At 54.6% G+C, this 18,148-nt stretch overlaps 2 protein-coding genes across 4 annotated transcripts in view; one reads left to right on the forward strand and one right to left on the reverse strand.

Moving 5' to 3' along the window:
- The window catches only part of ANKH (ANKH inorganic pyrophosphate transport regulator), a 326,406-nt gene that overhangs the window by 103,822 nt on the left and 204,436 nt on the right, over positions 1-18,148 (forward strand). The window lies entirely within an intron of this gene.
- Positions 8,983-18,148, reverse strand: part of OTULIN (OTU deubiquitinase with linear linkage specificity) — a 28,340-nt gene continuing 19,174 nt past the window's right edge. For both annotated transcript variants that reach the window (XM_056109064.1, XM_056109065.1), the window contains 3 exons: positions 13,829-13,954; positions 12,178-12,447; positions 8,983-9,324 (listed from right to left, as the gene is read on the reverse strand). In XM_056109064.1, coding sequence (XP_055965039.1) covers positions 9,130-9,324; positions 12,178-12,447; positions 13,829-13,954 — 591 coding nt within the window. In that variant the 3' untranslated portion in view covers positions 8,983-9,129. The remainder of the gene's footprint in view (positions 9,325-12,177; positions 12,448-13,828; positions 13,955-18,148) is intronic.

An 18,148-nucleotide genomic window follows, 5' to 3' on the forward strand; every position in this document is an offset into this window, starting at 1 on the left:
ACCCCCTGAGCCTCCAGCTGACCCCCGAGCCTGCAGCTGACCCCCTGAGCTTGCAACTGACGCCCCCAAGCTTCCAGCTAACCCCCCAGGAACCTGCAGGTGACCCCCGAGCCTGCAGCTGACCCCCTGAGCTTGCAACTGACGCCCCCAAGCTTCCAGCTAACCCCCCAGGAACCTGCAGGTGACCCCCCAGTTGATGCCTGAGGCTGCATCTGACTGCCTCCTGCCTCCAGCCGAACCCACAGATCCCCCAGCTGATCCCCTCAAGGCTCCAGCTGACCCCCTGAGCCTGCAGCTGACCCCCACCCAGCTCCTGTGCCCCAGCCTGTGTTGCAGGAGGACCCGGGGTGCAGAGCGTGTGCCCTCCGCACCCCACACGCGGCAGAAGAGGCTCTGAGCGTCTGTTAGGGGTACGCAGGCCACTCAGGGCGTCCAACACCACAAACAAGGACGGTTCCGGTTTCAGAATCCCGACCCCGATTCCTAAACTCCTACACCAGCCGACAATGCGGGGGGGGGGGGGGGGGGGAGGGACCCTCCCAAAGGGTCCCCTGGTGGTAACAAGTCTGGACCCGTTCCGAGATACCATCTAGGGGCTTAGGTTATTAACAGGGAAAAGCTCTGCCTACTCCCAGTGCCACCCGAGCTGACGCCAGGGCGAGGGGAGCGGGCGCGGCTCACTCTGGTCTGGGTGCCAAGGCGCCCCAGAGCCCCTCTCCGGGCAGTCCACACCACAGAGCTTTGTGAAATCGAAACTCCGGGGGGCGGGAACCCTGATTCCATCTCCTGCGCTTCTGCCAGGGCTGCCGCCTCTCCCCTGGATGGTTTCTAGCTGGAATCCCCCGGCCGTGTGCAGGGGTGAAGGAGGGTGGGGCGGGCAGCCAGGGCCATGGCTGAGCCTCTGCGCTGCACCCCAGGGCCCAGTGGGGACCCCAGCACCACTGAGGGGCACTCGCAGCCCTTTCAACACAAAACGAAGGTTAATCTCCACTCGAATGCTCCTGAGTCCAAGGAAAGAACAAGTACTATCATCATAAAACGACTGCATTACTGTCCCCAGGGAGAAACGGTTTGTTGGGTGACACCCAGCGGAGTTCAGGGCTCACCCCTGGCAAGGCTCAGGGCACCCTATATAAGGGGTGCAGGGGGGATCGCACCAGCTGTGTGAAGGAAAGCACCTGAACTCCCATTCTCTCTCTGACTCTGGACATTCTTTCCTTTTGGGGGAGGGTTGTCCGGGGGCCATACCTGGTGGAGCTGGGGGCCAGGCCCAGTTCAGTGCCTGGGGGTCACTCTCGGCAGTGCTCCGAGGACCCAGCGTGGTGGTGGGGACAGAACCCAGGACTCCTGTTTACACACAGGCTCTTGGGGACCGAGTTGTCTCAGACTCACACATTAGAGTTTATCATATTAAAAGAAATGTAAGGGCTGGAGCAATAGTACAACGGGGAGGGCATTTGCCTTGCATGCAGCCAACCCGGGTTCTATCCCTGGTATCCCATATGGTCCCCCGAGCACCGCCAGGAGTAATTTCTGAGTGCAGAGCTAGGAGTAACCCCTGAGCATCGCCGGGTGTGACCAAAAAAAAAAAAAAAAAAGAATAAAAAAAGAAATTTATCCCCTCCCCCCCCCCCCCCCCCCCCGTGCCTTTTTTTATTGCTGACACAGGACCTGGTCTCGGCGCTCACACTCACTCTCTCCTTCCCTCCCGCCCTCCCTCTTTTCTGTCTTTCCCTCCCTCCCTCCCTGTCTGTCTCTCTCCCTCCCTCCCTCTCTCCCTCCTTCCCCCCTTTCTGTTTGTCTCTCTGTGGTGCTGGCTGTGTTTGTGCCTGTTCTGTGGGGCTCCCACATGCCCGGCTGCAGTCGGGCACAAACCCCGAAGGCAGAGAAAGGCCCGCGGGCTCTGCCTGCTGTCTGCCCCCCTTTCAGCAACCTTCCCCCTTCCCCCGACTTCCTCAAGGTTATTCAATTTGGGCTTTTTATTTGTTTGGTTGGTTTGGGTTTGGGGGTCACACCTGGCTGTGCTCAGGGATGTCTTCTGGTGGGACTCGGGGGACCATATAGATGCTGGGGATGGAACCTGCTGGCCCTGTGCAAGGCGGGGCCCGCCCCTCCCCCCCGCCCCCGCTGCTCTCTCTCCAACCCCTCTCCAATTCCATTTTCTTCAGGGAGGCACAGGTGGCCCACAGCCACCCGGCCGGCCGGAGCAGGGAATCCAGTCGCGCGCCTGTAGCCCCACCTAAACCGGCGCCTTTCCAACCCCAGCCCACACCCCGGGAATTCCAGGGCCCTTCCCGCCTGGCCTGTTTCCCAGCTTCAGGCAGGGATCTCCCGACTGCATCTCCCGGGCAGAGGGAACATCCTTCTTTCCTGACTCCATCTGCAGGACCCTCCTGCTGCCTCAGCCCTGCAGTCACAGCCAGACCCCCTCGAGTCACAGTCTCAGGCTTAGCTCTGGGCGCTGTTGGAGCCTCTGAGCTAGGTGCCCCCAATGCCTCCCGATGTGTCCTAGGGACCACCGCGTGAAGAGCGGGCACCTGGAGTGCAGCAGTGCACAGCCTGGTCAACTGTCCCCGGCAGCCCGCCCACTGCACAGCTTTCCCAGAGGTCCTTCCTGGGCATTCCCGAGGCCTCTCAGCTGCTCCTGATGGGGCAGGACCCCCAAGCAGGACCAGAAAAAAGGAAGTGGCGCAGACCCAGAGAGCAGCGCCCCCTCCTGCTCCAGGCGCCCGGATACTTGCTGACCTGGCCTCTTTCCTCGGGCTCCCCTTCCACCAGGCCTCTGGAGGACTTCTGCAGGGAGCGTTTCTCTGCCCTTTGGCTGAACCCCCTCTGCTGCAGTGTCTGGGGTGAGGTGTGGGGGTTCCTCAAGCCCAGCAATGGGGTGCTTTGGAAGGCCCCTGAGGGCTTGGGGAGGGACTGACCTGCACATCTGAGCTAAGGGGAGGGGCACTGGACAGCCCGAGAGAGACCCCAGACGCTCTCCTGCTGTGAAGCCCCAGGCCCCTCCCCAGGCCTCACGCTCGCCTCCAACCTGGTGAACCTCTAATTCCTCAGTCCCACAGCTGTGGTTGAGACTCCTCAGCCCACGGCAGAGCCCCAAGGGCTTCTGGGAAATGTCCTCTCCTCCCACGCCCCCCCCAACACCACTGACTTGGGGCACATCGGGGTTCCTGAGAGGTAAACAGCCATGGTGGGGGGGAGTCTGAGGGACCCAGGGCGGTTATGGGACCATAACCAGCGATGCAGGGGATCGTTCCTGGCCGTGCTGGGCATCAAACCTAGACTGGCCTCGTGAAGGATAGTTAATCGCTGTGCATTCACGTCCAAGAGTGCAAGAGAAGCTTCCGGCACCCCTGGGTTCCAGGTGTCACCAGGTGACAGACAGGTTCGAAGGGAGAGCATTAGTAACACCACGGGACCTGCCCAGGTGAAGCCCCCAAGCTACCAGGGCGGGTAGTGGGGGGAGGGGGAGGGGAGTTGGAGGCACTGCAAGGTACTGCTGGCGGGCACGGCAGGCAGCAAACACTGAGCCCTGCCACCCGGGACACAGCCAGGACGGAGGGGCCAGCTCGGGGCAGAAGAGGCGGTGGCCACACGGCGGAACTGCACCTCAGAGCAAACGGGTGACTGCAATCACTAACCGCCACTTTGAAATGCCTCCCAACTACTCTGGGCCCCTCAGAATAGTCACAGGTAACTCAGGCTGGCTCCCCTCCAGGGCCAAGGGAGAAGTGCAAGACCCGGGAAGAGTACCAGCGGGCAGGGTGCTTGCCTGGCACATGGCCCACTTGAGTTTGAGTCCCAGCATCCCACAGGGTCCCCCAGGCCTGCCAGGAGTGATCCCCGAGCACAGGGCCAGGAGGAAGCCCTGAGCACCACCCATAAACCAGAGATCTGTGTAAGACACAATTCCCACTGCCTCAGCCTACTGCCATGTGGCACCTTGGAGGCACCCGAACGTCACATTCCAGGCGGCCTGAGCGTGTCCCAGCAGCACTCTCCTGGGCCCCTCACGTCCCACCATCCCTCGAGGAGGAAAAAAATCACTGTTCCGAGGGTAGAGCCAGCTATGGGGGCGGATCTCTCCCCGCCACACTCCACCTGTCAAAACTGAGACTTCAGTTGCCTTCTCGTGGCCTTGGAGGAAGCAGCACTGGGAGAGTATCAGCCCACAAATGGGGCGGGGGAGCAGAGACCTCAGAGAAAGGCCTCGTGGCCTTCAGCGCTGACCCCATTCTTTCGAGCGCAGTGCTTGTCCAGTCTGCAGAGACCTTGTGGCTCCTGCCTGGCCCTCGCCCGTTACTAGCCTCTCAGTGAAAGGCTGGTTCCACGCAGCACCGCAGTGATTCTTGGTCTGAAGGGGCCATGAGTTGCCTGTGCCTCACGCCCCACCCCCTCATCCCCCAGAGGTGGTGTCTGAGTGGAAGGCCCTGTGAAGGGAGGCCTAGCCACTTCCTCTTCACCCACCCCCTGCACCAGGACTGCAGCAGGCCTGGGGCATCCTTCTTGGAAGCCTCAGGACGGTGTCTGCGAGGCACTTCACCCGCCCCCGTGGCAAACAGGAGGAGGGCTGAGACACTGGGCATCAGGGAACAGGCCCTGATCGAACAGCTAACACACAACTCGAACCGAGGCCAGACCCCAGCTTTTCCCGGGGGGGCGGCAGTTAGTTATAGGGCCCTTCACGCTCCTTGAACATCACACGCAGCTGAGCTTCCGGAGTCATGGAAAGCAATGACACCCCACCCCCACCCTCACCCCGCCATCAAATCCAGCCAAGCCCTCAAAGACGCCACGGAACCGCAGCCAGGTGTCAGTTTTCCAGTTTATTTCGGGTTATTTTACAATCCTCCATGTAAAATGCAGGGTGGCATAAACCCAGGGCCTCCAACGGGAAGCCAGGAGAGGCTGTTCAGAGGTGCTCACAGAGACCTGCCTCTCCCGAGTCACAGCAGACGGCGGGACACGGCCAAACCCAGGTGACAGCAGGCAGGCCATTCCAAGGAGGAGCTGCGGAGGTAACATCCATTTTGGCTCTGTTCCCGCACTGAGACCAAGGTGACAATGTGCCGTGAGGGCCGCAGAGGCTTCCCGGAGGGTAACAGAACTTTAGCACCATTTACGCTGACAGAGATGAAGGCTTGGTTCCATACGAAAAGCCCTTAGAGTGAAGTGTGAAAGATTCTTTGGAAGTGTCTTATTATAAGTGAGACCACTCCCTACTTCTGGGAAAACGACCCTGCTACTGGGCCTGTGTCCAACCCTGCTGCCCCCCACCTTCTGCAATGTCCTAACCAGAATTAAGAAGGGGCCAGGGCAGAGGCCACTCCCTTGGGCTCTGCCTTGCAGCTAACAGCCACACTGAGACAGCCGGTGGCCATGGTGTGGGCACGCAAACCACCAGGGTTCAGACACATTTCAACACCATGAATACCTCCTACTGCCAGGGACAGCGGCCACACCAAATGATGCCACCACACACTGGCTCTCGCCCAGTCCCAGGGACGTTATCTCAATGCACTGCACCATGCACACTACTACTCTCCACCTCTGCCACCTGTGGGCCGCCCCATGGGATCAAGGGCAGACACGCTCTCAGGTGGGCTCTGCGCCCTCCGTGGCCGAGTTCCCAACGGGAGTTGCCTGTGTTGGCCACACACACACACTCATGCTCACCCGGAGCCTCCCAGAGCGCCACTGTAGGAGACCAGGCTTGTGTGACTTGGGGATGAAAACCTGAGGAAAGGGGGGTTGGGGGCTTGTGGAATCGTGTACACACGCGCTTCCCCTCCCTCAGACTCATCCTTCTGTGACCCAGGAGGCCGGCCAGGCAGCCACGGGGGACATTTTGTTTTGAAGTGGCATTTCTCTATTTTTAAATGCAGCGCTTTTGTTCGCGTCTCAGCGTTCTTGGGGTGGCTTTTGACAGCACCTGACATCATGCCCTGCGTGGACGACACCACGTGGGGATCCGCTCTGGTCTCTGGCCCGCGTCTCAGAGTCACGCCAGGCACCGGGGCTTTCTTTTCACTGTTAAGCCGTTCCTGATCTTTCCTAAAAAGGCATTTTAATTTTACATGTGCTTACACGATTCCCCAAAGGGTCAGATCCTGAATTCCTTTCCGGTATTCAAAAGATGGGAGCACCTGTAAACTACCGCTTAAGGTCACTCCCACAGCTCAGAAGTGGGAGCGCTCCAGTGTCTGATGGTACAAGAGAAAGATTGTTCATTCCAGGGGACACTGTCACTGTCCTCCCGTTGTTCATCGTTTGCTCGAGAGGGCCCAGTAACGTCCCTATTGTGAGACTTTGTCATTACTGTGTTTGGCATATCGGGTATGTCATGGGTAGCTTGCCAGGCTTTGCCGTGGGGGCGAGATACTCTCGGTAGCTTGCCGGGCTCTCTGAGAGGGGCGGAGGAATCGAACTCGGGTCGGCCACGTTGGCTGCATGCAAGGCAAACGCCCTACCCACTGTGCTATCGCTCCAGCCCCCAGGGGACACAGCACCTCACAAGCAGCGTCCAGATGAGCCATTCTCCACGGGGACCATAGAGCCCTCCGTGGCCACCATAACACCCCCAGGAGACCACCGTGGTAACTAATAAGGGTGGGGAGCGCAAAGCATGAAACTAGGGAGCCAACCGGTGGGCGGAGGAACCACAGGAAGGAAACGAGGTTGGAAGCAGGTGGGAAAGAGGCAAGAAGCACTATCGAGTACCTCTAAGAAGCAGACTACACATTTTTTAGGTAAACCAGCACCACGGTGTGAAGGGTGGGTGGGGGCGAAAGACTCAGCGAAACCCACAAAGGGGTGTCCCAGTGGCCTGAGATTCGACTGCTGTGCTCTGGGCTCGGAAGGAAACGGCAGACTGAAGGGATGGGACGGCAGAATCAGCAGCGGCTGGAGGGCAAAGGCACAGCGTGGTAATAGGGCTCCTGAGTTTGCCTGCTGTGTGCATTAGGACACCTCAGAGTGGCCACGCCCAGGAAGTGCAACTAGTCGGGTCTGCAGAGGCTATGCGCATCCTGGCCTCTGATTTGCAGCTGCCCCACCCTGGGCCACACTGGGAGAGCTGTCAGCAGAGGCTGAACAAGCTGCCGGGCTAAGCGGGGGAGGGGAAAGGCTCTCAAGGAGGGGAGTCTGTCACAAGGTACTTCTTGGGGGCGGGTAAGTCCTTCCTTCCAGGTGGGTTCTGTGAGGCTGAAATATCCTGCCGGAGAAACAGGCGTGAGAAGGAAGTTCTGTCTACTTTGTGGAGAGCACCTGCGTCTCCACAGGACCCTGGGTCCCACAGTGCTTAAAGCAAGAAACCAACTCCAGGCTGGCTGCTCACCCAGAGCTCGCTCCTGGGAGGCCATCTGCCTGACCCACCCTCCTGACCATCCCCTGATCTATCTTCCTGACCATCCTCCTTCAAGATCCTCCCAAGCCATCCTCCTCAATCCTCCTCCGGAACCCAGTTAGGGCCAAGTTCACTTCTTTCTGCTGCTGTCAGTCCAAGAACTGGAATGGTGGGTGCAATTCAGACCGCGGGCAACTGAAATTGCAATTTGCAACCAGAAACGGCCTTTGAAAGACTTGGTCCACCTCGACTTCCCAGAGCACTATTTCTTTGAAAGCCTGACTTCGGACACCTCGCTCCGTTCAAGTGAGTCTGAGAGGAGTCTAGCAAGGGCCGAGAAAGTAACTGAAAGGGCATCATTTTAGATCTTTATCAACGTGGTGGCTATGACCACAATTTCTGCAAATTCTAACAATATTTTACATAGGAAGAGGAAAAACGTGTGAAATGTAAACAGGTAAGTTGTCCATAATTTCCATTCCATTTTCAAAATGCAAAGATGATCAGAATCATGAATGCCGCTAAATGCAACAGCAGAGACAAAAAGACCCAAAGGCTCTCCAAAGGACAGGCTTCCACGGCCTCGGACAATCAACCCATACATTCAAGTTGTGCTTTACAGAGTTCCCAGGAGAAACAGTAAGCATGTCTAGTCGCCACCACAGTGAGCACCAGAACAAACACTCAATGTTACCTGCACTAAAATGACATCGTTATTATTCCTTTAATTTGGCTTCAAGGCACCTCCCGAGTGAGGCACCACTGCATTTCACAGTGAAGAATACCAAGGCTTGCCAATGCATCCACATGGACAGGATGTGAACATGAGAGATGAGGGCCTGGAAAAAACACTCATGGAACAGCTTGCATAGTTTGGTGCGTCCTGAGTTTTCTCAACTAAGAATTTTAGTATTTCAGTAAAAGCAAAACTTACTTTAAAAAAGAAAAAAGGCATACCCCCTCCCCAAATAAACAGGTAAGAGATCTCATTAATGATTTGAACTTGCACCAGGAAGGACTTGCATTACTATCAAATAAAGCTTGGAATCCGAGGGTCTCTCTGCCGCCAGATGCCGAAAGCATTCCCGCCCTGCCACCTGGTCATCAAGATCAATGCAGGAGCTGATGAATCGCCGCCACATTCCAAACCGAACGGACGATGTCACCACCCCATGCCCCAACCCCCATTACCACCCTAGCCTGTACCAGGCAGGAATGCTCCTAACAGAATGCTCCTCCCTCAGCCTCCCTAAAAACAATCCCCGGCAGCTGTGGCATGGCCAGATGCTCGCCCACACTTAAAGCGGAAAGCAAGAGCTCCAGCAGGGAGGCGTGCCCTCCACCAGTGAGTGACAGGAACATGGCCACCCCTGGGGATGCAGGCGGCTACCTCTCCTCTCTGTGGAGTGCCTGAAAGACATCTGCAAGCAGCCATGTCTCCGTTCTGCCTGACTCCAGGAACTGGGTGGGGGGACCAGGGCACCCCAGACCTCTCCATGCCCTGCAGCTCAGACATGGCTGTGGCCCGATGCGCCGCAAAGAAGATCGCGTGGTCTGCCAGGACTCGCATCTGCAGAGGCGGCCAGCAGAGACCCTGGATATAAAGAATGCACTCCTTCCCAAAGTGCATCTCCTCGATACAAAACTATTTATTTCATGGAGAAGCCGCAATTTTCATCTTGCGACAGGTGTGCTTGGAGCGCCCCGCATCCCACCGCATCCGAGCCGCAGGGAGCTGCAAGCTCAGTATCGCGCTGGCCACGGAACCTTCCAAGCAGCGCTCACAGACTCGTCTCCTCGCACACCCTGACGGGGATGTTGTAGTGCCGGTCGTCCTCGGCAATCAGGGTCACGGTGGGCCAGTCCTCGGGCGGGTCCGTGGGGTAGACGGTGACAAACTCCTCGGTGTTGTGCTTGGACAGGCGGTACACCTGGATGCTGTGGTGCACGGCGTAGGCGAGGAGGAACATCTCCACCTGGGCAGAGAGAGCGACAGGTGGGCACTGCGGCCCCTTCCCTCCCAGGCGCGGCCTGTCCGATCCTGAGGCCGAGCTGACCAGCAAGGCTGTGCCAGGGCTGGACAGGGGTGATGTGCCCAGAAGAGGTCAAGTTCTCTTACCTCAGGGAAGCACAAAAGCAAACCGCAAACGCTGAGCACAGTGGACGCTTCTCCAAAGACACCAGAGAAGGACTGAAAAGGCCAGTCACCCAGAACACCAGTCCAACAGACAGCAACAGTGGGGCATGGCTTCTCGGAGGGGCACCTGCACAGCTAGAGCTCACAGAGCACGGTGAAGACCCTAATCTTGAAGTTCGACTCAACCCAAGAAAACGAGCAAGTGAGTTCTGGAACACTGCTGGGGAGTCACGTGAGACACTGCAGCTCCTTCAGGAAGCTCCTCGAGGGGCCGAGTGATAGTACAGCAAATAGGGAGCTTGCCTTGCGCACAGTCAACCCGGGTTTAATCCTCGGCATCCCACATGGTCCCCGAGCCCGCCAGAAGCAATCCCTGAGCACAGAATAAGGAGCACTCCCTGAGCACCACCGGGTGTGATGCAAAAGCCAAAAAGTTAAAAGTTCCTCAAACTGGTAAACAGCATTGACTGACCCAGAAATTCTCTCAAGCATACTTGCAAGACAACTGAAAACATACAACCACGTAAAAAGTGTGTGTGTGAATGGTCCAAGTCGTCAGAACTGAACATGGAAACAAGCCAGACTGCACACACTGCTCTTGAGGGGTGCGATGCGGGCAGGGCCCACAGAGGCACCTGAGTCACGTGTCTGTGATTCCATAGGGCCGGAAGCAGGTCAGTGGCTGCCTCAGTCAGGGGCAAGGGAGAGGGACAAGGGAAGAACTACTAGTGGCTACGAGATGTCCCACGGACAGACACAGCCTGCAACATGCGAGCAACCCCGCAGAGGCTTTGAAAGGCAACTGGGACCTGGATATAATTGAACCCCCAGCCTGTGGCATCCCCTATCCCCACAGGCCCAGCAGTGACCCTGGTGAGCTGCATGTGACTGAACCCCAGCCCATGCCTCCCATCCCCACCCCAGCTGTGAGCTTGCTGTTCACCAGCACTGCAGGGCCCGGGCAGCACCACGCCCTCATCCAGCAGCCAATGAACAGTGTAATAGGGAGTAGCCCCTGGGCACTGCCCAGAAGACAGTCCATTCGCTCTCCCCCTAAATTAAAAGGGAAAGTTTTGTGGTATATAAAGCATTGCCCAAGAAAGCATTTTTAAGTTTTTTTTGTTTTGTTTTTAATGAACTCTTCATTGTAACAGCTATGGGGGGGAATCAGGGATCACTCCTGATGGTGCTCAGGGGATCATATGAGGTGACGGGATTGAATCCAGGTTGGTTGTGTGCGAGGCAAGCCCCCTGTCTGCTATACCATAGCTCTGACCCAGCCCCCAGGATTTTAACTGTGAGTCATTTACTGTGGTCCAGAGGACACAACTGGCCCAATCCTGCCTGATCCAGCAGTGGCCATCAGGCATCTGTACGGTCACCTAGGAGCAGGAAAAGGCGAGTGCAGTGAGCTGTCTAGCAGGAAGGGAGGACTGTGGACGGAGATCCTGGTGCTGCTCCACTACGAAAGCAGCAGCAGAACCAACCAGCAGACACAGACAGCCGTGCAAAGCCTGACAGCTCACGGGCTGCCAGTGCAGGGTCGCTGATGAATCCCAAACACAGCACCTCTGTGGAAGATCCCAGGGCAAGACTGGTCTGCGGCTAAGGGACTCCAGTTCTATTCTGAAGGATGTCGCCTGTCACAGCTGCAGCTGCCAAGAATAAGTAAGACCCTAGAAGAGGCTGGCATGACAGTGCTGTGGGGAGGGTGGCAATCTTGCACATGCCTGCCCCAGGTCCAATCCCCAGCATCCCATACGGTCCCTGAAGAGCCCCAGAGGTGGAGAGCCAGGAGTAACCACACTGAGCACTGCCAAGTGTGCCCACCCCATGCCCCAAAATGAGACCCTGGAGAGGAATCTTGCAAGCACTCCAGGCATCTATGGCCTATCAGAGCTCTGGAGCTGACCCAGCCTCCGCCTGCAGAAACAAGCCAGTTGCAGTCAGCACAGAAGTCAGCAGTAAAGCCCAGCCCAGGTACCTGCACTCTTCACTGATGCCCTCCCCTGGTGTGGGCACCCCAAAAGTGTGGGATATGTGACAGGGTGGGGGACTTCCAAGATTGGGCTACAAATGCACATGCCCTCCTCCTGGCTCTCTTCTTAGATGAGTTCCTTTTTTTTTTTTTTTGGCTTTTTGGGGGTCACACCCAGCAATGCTCAGGGGTTACTCCTGGCTCTGCACTAAGGAATCACTCCTGGCGGTGCTCAGGGGACCATATGGGATGCCGTGAATCGAACCCTGGTTGACCGTGTGCAAGGCAAACGCCCTACCAGCTGTCCTATCACTCCGACCCCTCTTCTTTCTTTTTTAAAAACACTGTCAGGATGGAACCCAGGGCCCTTCCAAGGCATGTGCTCTACTGCTAAGGTCCACAGATCACTCTCTGAGAGAAGCCAGCCACCAGATCAGGATGACACTCACAGTCCTACTTGGAAAACAACAGAGTCTTCTCAGAAACTACCATGGAGAACCAAGGCCTCCTGCTCACAGTGAGATGAGTGAGCCACTTGAGAAGTGGGTCCTCCAGCCCCGCGCGTCCACAGAGAACTCAAGAGAACTGTTACTGCGAGACCCCTCAGCCAGAGCCCAATGACCCTGCAAAGAACTCCTGCCCCTCAAGAACCGAGAGACCATTCTGATGGTAAGGTGCTGTTCGAAGTCAAGCACTCCCAAAAGTCCAACGCACCTGTTCAAGGCCTCCAGTGTGACCCACGTGGTTCAGATGGTTCCTCAGCAGCTGTTCAGGGTTGTTTGACGTATCCCGAGCAAACAGAAGCACAGAGAAAAACGGCACTTCCTTTCCCTTCTCTTTGTCTTCAAAGAGTTCAATGGCTCTGTTGAGCATTAGGAATTTTAAAGCTTCATACAGTTTATATTCCTCTATTTCGTTCGTGAACAGTTCGTCACAAGCTGTCTGCCTTGCTTCCACAGCACTCAGTTCAGCCAAGCTTGTCCACTAGGAGAAGAAAGTTACATCGGAATGCAAGTCTGGGCCTCAAAAAGCCCAGCTCACATCCACAGTACGAGCGCAGCAGCAGGCGGCCACACACCAGCGCACACAAGGTCGAGTCTCCAGCCCGAACAATGGCACTCTTCCGGCTACACAGATCCCTTACTCAGCTTCCCCCGTTAATCTGAAACCAAAGTGCAGGCAGTGGCCCCATGGCTGTGGGGCGGAAATTCCAATTCCCCTAACTTGCCAGGTAATGAGACTGAACCACCCAAGCAAGTCCAAAAGGGCTAATGTGCACGTCTCCTGAGGGCCAGGACCACAGAAGGCCAGCTGATAGGCCTCTGCCCGGGAGGGCTTACGGGAGCGGTCAGCACGCAGAAACTTCAAACCCAGTGGCAAAAATGGACAAGGACGACAGTGGGCTCCCCCAAACATTAGCTCACTAAGCTGACCTCCTTAGTCCCTTAAAAATTACATGAGTTTCAAATGAATGAGTCCACTCAGCATCTTACACCTTCTCCCAGTCTTCCTCCTCCTCTACAAATCTGGATTAATAATCCAAAGACCTTCAACTCAGGACATGGGAATCCACAAGACAGTAGAAAGCCCCAAGAAAGGAGAATTTTCGTAGCCAAACCAGTGAGTCCCACCACACTAATTCTTCGTCAAATTGGTTTCAGATCCCAAAAAAGACTCAGGATTATTTTCAGGACAAATTACCAAACCTACTCATTGAACAATCATCAATAAAACCAATCATGGTCCTCCCGTTGTTCATCGATTTGCTCGAGCGGGCCCAGTAACGCCTCCATCACGAGACTTGTTGTTACTGTGTCTGGCATATCGAATACGTCACGGGTAGCTTGCCAGGCTCTGCCGTGCGGGCGAGATACTCTCGGGAGCTTGCCGGGCTCTCCGAGAGGGGCGGAGGAATCGAACTCGGGTCGGCCGTGTTGGCTGCGTGCAAGGCAAACGACCTACCGCTGTGCTATCGCTCCAGCCCATAAAACCAATCACTGTATTAAAATGGGTAGAATCTGAACACATGAACACAAATGTGAACAGCTATCAATGATCCTACTATAGAAAACAAGAACTGAATGATATCCTGAACCCTGAACCAGTATTCCATTTGTTCCAGATTCCTCTGAGGAAGAGGAAACATTACATTCACTCGAGCACCTTTTCCCAAAAGACAGGACACTGACAAGTCTTCACTTTTACCACATTGCTCACAGGACGCTGTGTTCATTTAAAACTCTTTTGCCTAAAAACCAGCGAGGAAAAAAAAAAAAACAGCCAGGAACATTAGTGGGGACTCAGAATGGTCTGCTGGGGCAAGAACTTTTCACCTATCAGAGAAAAGCAACTACATGTTCCAAACCTTCTTCTTTAGCAGAGAGAGGGACTCCTTGATTTTATCAACCAGGTCCTCGCTCTCCCCTTCCAATTTCAGTCCGAGTTTCCACTGCTTGATCCAGCTGTATCTGCTCAGGAGTCTTTCTGGTAACTGGAGTATCAAAAGACAGAGAGAAGGTGGCGTGAACACTGCTCGGAGTCCGCCACACAAGCCACGGTGGAAGCCAGAAAGCATAATGAACCTACCTTTGGTTTCAGAAGAATGCCTATTCCCTCACCACCACCCTTTCATTTCTGAGGGGGAGGGAGTGTGGGCTGTACCCAGTGGTACCTGAGGAACCATACTGTGGTTGCTGAGGACTTTCTGGGTGGTCGCGTGTGAGGCAAGCACCCTGCCTCTTACACTCTCTGTTCAGCTTAATTCCTGTCAACCTGCTGTGGGGATTGCTGTGTGGAGGCCCCTAAATCTGGAAGCCAACAGGTCAGAAAGCACTGGCCTAGGAGGGCTGGACTTGGGGAATGGTAGTTTGGGCTGAAGGCTGAAGACACAGTCTACTCTGGCTCGGGAACATGGTCCCACTCTCAAGATACACTTGATGCGTGTGTTACACTCTACCATGGAGGGGTCCAATCCCCTAGGCCTGGTCACAAAAAGGGCCATGCAGAATGTGAATTGGTCCGGGATAAAGGAAAAGCTGCTTTCCTGATTAGGAAAGAAAATCTAATTTCTGATAACTCATATACACTCAGTTTCACTATTAAAAAGAAATACTGCTGAATCTGGTAGAAGTGTCTGATCAATGAAATAAGATTTTTTAAAAATATAGCTAAGACAGGAAGCCTCGCTTGTTAGAGAAGGGACAGCTGACCTGACTCTGGCTCCCAGCATGTTATTTTGTCATTCTCCCCGACCCCACTCCCCAACCGCCCCCATCATCAATGGAATCTGGCATCTACAAGGCAGGTCAGGACACGTGTGATGGCTGATGGCCTGGGAACAGAAACTCTCCCAGTCGTCGGGTGTGTCAGGAGAAAATCCTGATTAATTAGGTTGGGTACAGGCATGCCCCTTCATTACAGCTCATTCCTGCCATCCGCTGCACAGAACCTGACTGGTCCCAGGGTTACAGAAAGCCTCGGGTACGGCTGCTCTGGCATCTAAATCTGCACCGACTTTCATACATGCTAATTCCAGCTCACTTAGAGCCATCGTATGATGATAAGGTGGTTTCCTCTATGCAAACATAAAAGGGCGGGGAGGGGGTTTGATCATCTTATTATGATAAATGAGCACCCACCCCAGGGTCCCCCAACTTCACAATGTTCTGCACTCTGGACCACGGGGCCATGCTACAAACTTCTATTAGTGTCTCAGGTTCAGTCCCAGAACCAAAAATGCCCTCAAGTAGCAACACACTGAATCACAATTAGACCCAAAGGGCAGCTGGGGGTGTCCAGCAGACCATCATGCATTATCTGAAACAATGAACTCGAAGAGGGAACGACACAGGGAACCCAAGTCCACTTGCTTCCTCCTTCCGCCTACGCCCAGGGTGAAGTGGTGCATTGAACGGCCAGGCTGAGGGCCGCACTGCCTGGGAATGTGGAGGGCCTGGACAAAGTCTTTAAACTGACAGTTCGGGGGAAAACCAAGGGGACAAAAGTGGACGTGGAATTATCTACTCAGAGAAAAATAAAAAAAAGTAAATGACTCTAAACACCTTCACGGGCGAGGACGCAACAACATATTCAAATAGCCTGTCTCCAGGTGCAGGAAGAGAATGGGTTTCTAGACATGAAAGATGTTAAGCAAATGAGGAAAAAAGGTTAAAAAAATGACAAACAGAAATACTTAAGAACTAAGCAGCTAAAACTGGCTTAGGTGTGATTTCATCTTTGAACCATAAAACAAGACTTCTACTTCTCTATCAAGTACTTATGAGTCTTCACATCACCACCTGGAACAAGTGAAAAGATAACAAAAACAAAAACGGATCCCCCAAAAACAAACTCATCAGAAACACAGAGTCTGAAACACACACATCAGAAACACACACAACTCACACATGGCACGGGTTCACCACCCACTGTCATCTTAAAACCGAATGGTCCCTGCCTGTTCAGGGAGCCAGGTGCTGTCCTGACCGTTCCTGACCGTTCCAACAGCCAAACCAGCATCGCAAAGTTTAGAGTCAAGCTCAGACGGTCCTTTTGTGGGTCAACTCTGGAACTGGAATCCGGATGGGAGCAGCACCCAGGAAGCCAAAGGTAGACAACAGGAAGTGTTGCGGTGGGGAGGGGTGGCAAGGTCAGAGGGCAGCAAAAGCCAAGCTCAAGTCTATGAAGAGAGGAAGGCCAGAGGAATGCCTGCACACCAAGTGTGTTTCACGAGGGGAACTGCTCAAGAACAGAAGCAGGGAGAGCCAGCGGAAAGGGATGTGCCCGTGAGTAACGGAAGACCTTTCTCTGGCCACCGGAGCTCTTGATAAAACAACCTTCAATAAAGGTCCAGGGTGCTGCTGGAGGGGTGTCAGGCCCAGCTACACTCAGAGCTGCGATGCGGGTAAATGATGGGCCAGGGAGGCTCAGGAGAGCCTAATAAGTCTCCAACTATATTCCTATCAACCTACCCGCCAAGAGCTGCCTTTCTGTGTCCCAGAAGTAGATTTACTCCATGGTATTTGTTCCATAACCCTGCAACAGGCATTTCAGAAAAGACAGGGAGACAGTGCCACCCCATTAGCCAGAGTCCAGACCGAGCATTTGCCCTCACAAGCCCTCCTGCTCTCAGACAATGATCCAAGTTCTAACAGCAAGCATTGCTAGGACAGGGACTCGCTTTGTTTCCCGAACACAGATTTCCTTGTGGACTAGAAAGCCGTGAGGGCCTGCACATATGCTCACACACAAAAGCCTAGTGCCACCCAGTACCCTGAGTCTCTGGGAGTGATGCCCCAAAGCCAAAACAAGGCGAGAGTGAGTTTCTTGTGATATGGCAATCAAGTTAAGGAAGGAGCACTTGGATTCCAGTCCTGTGTGGAGCAAATGTTAGTACCTGGAAATGTAGGAGACCCCACACGGGAGACACACGGCCAACCACAACCCAAAGCCCTTCCATGCTGGCCCCTGTTATAGGGCACAAGTAGGGAAGCTGCCATCTCAGGTCTCAGAGGTGTCACACAAAACTCTGTGCAGAGAAAGGACTGAAACCACGGGAGAGGACTACAGAGTGAATGAAGGGCAAGGCCTGTGAGGATGGAAGAGTTCTGATCTTGGCTGACACTGAGCAGAACAGAAGGGAGCAAACCCAAGTACTGAGCTCACGGCAGGGCTGTACTTCTCGCTCTGACACGGAGTCTCGGTGTTTACAAGGTAACACAAGAACGTTACCACTACTAGAAAATAACATAACATGAGACTGACAGCCAAGGACAGTAGACACAAGGGCCAGGAATACTGCCCCATAGTTGGAAGTAGATAAAAAACCAAAAGTGGTAACCGCTCACTATCTGTATTGCAAACCATGATGCCCAAAAGCAGAGAGGGGCTGGAGCGATAGCACAGTAGGTAGGGCATTTGCCTTGCACGCGGCCGACCCAGGTTCGATTCCCAGCATCCCATATGGTCCCCTGAGCACACCCAGGAGTAATTCCTGAGTGCAGAGCCAGTACCACTGTGCATTGCCAGGTGTGACCCTAAAAGGAAAAAAACACAAACAAAAGTAGAGAGAGAGAGAGTATGGGGAAAAATGTCTGCCATGGAGGCAAGGGGAGGATTGGAAAGGGGGGGAAGCGGAGGGGGCGGGGGGTTACTGGGGACATTAGTGGTGGAGAATGTGCACTGGTGGAGGGATGGGTATTTGATCATTGTATGCTAGAAACTCAAACATGAAAGCTTGTATCTCAAGGTCTGTAGCACTGTCCTCCTGCTGTTCATCCTCGAGCAGGCCCAATAACGTCTCCATCGTGAGACTTGTTGTTACTGTGTTTGGCATACTGAATATGTCATGGGTAGCTTGCCAGGTCATTCAATTAAAAAAAAAAAAAGAGCATTACCACTGTCATCAGGGTGTCAGGCTGAGCGCTCACAGAAAATCTGCACCTACTGGGTGACAGCCAGGAAAAGCCAAGAGAGAAAGCTGGGGAACATGGCCACTATTCTCACACCACTGAGCAGAGGCCAGGAAGATCACAGGAATGGGACAGCCTAAAACTGACCAGACACAGAGCACAATCACCGCAGCTACTGAGAAAAGGCGAGAGAGCCTCTCGGGGTCAGTAACGGCGAAGGACACTGTTGACTCTAAACAGGGTCTAGTTTATGTTCACAGGGAACAGAACTGGCT

The sequence above is a fragment of the Sorex fumeus genome, unplaced genomic scaffold (genome assembly GCF_029834395.1).
Source record: "Sorex fumeus unplaced genomic scaffold, SorFum_2.1 ptg000264l, whole genome shotgun sequence".
NCBI classification, from domain to species: domain Eukaryota; kingdom Metazoa; phylum Chordata; class Mammalia; order Eulipotyphla; family Soricidae; genus Sorex; species Sorex fumeus.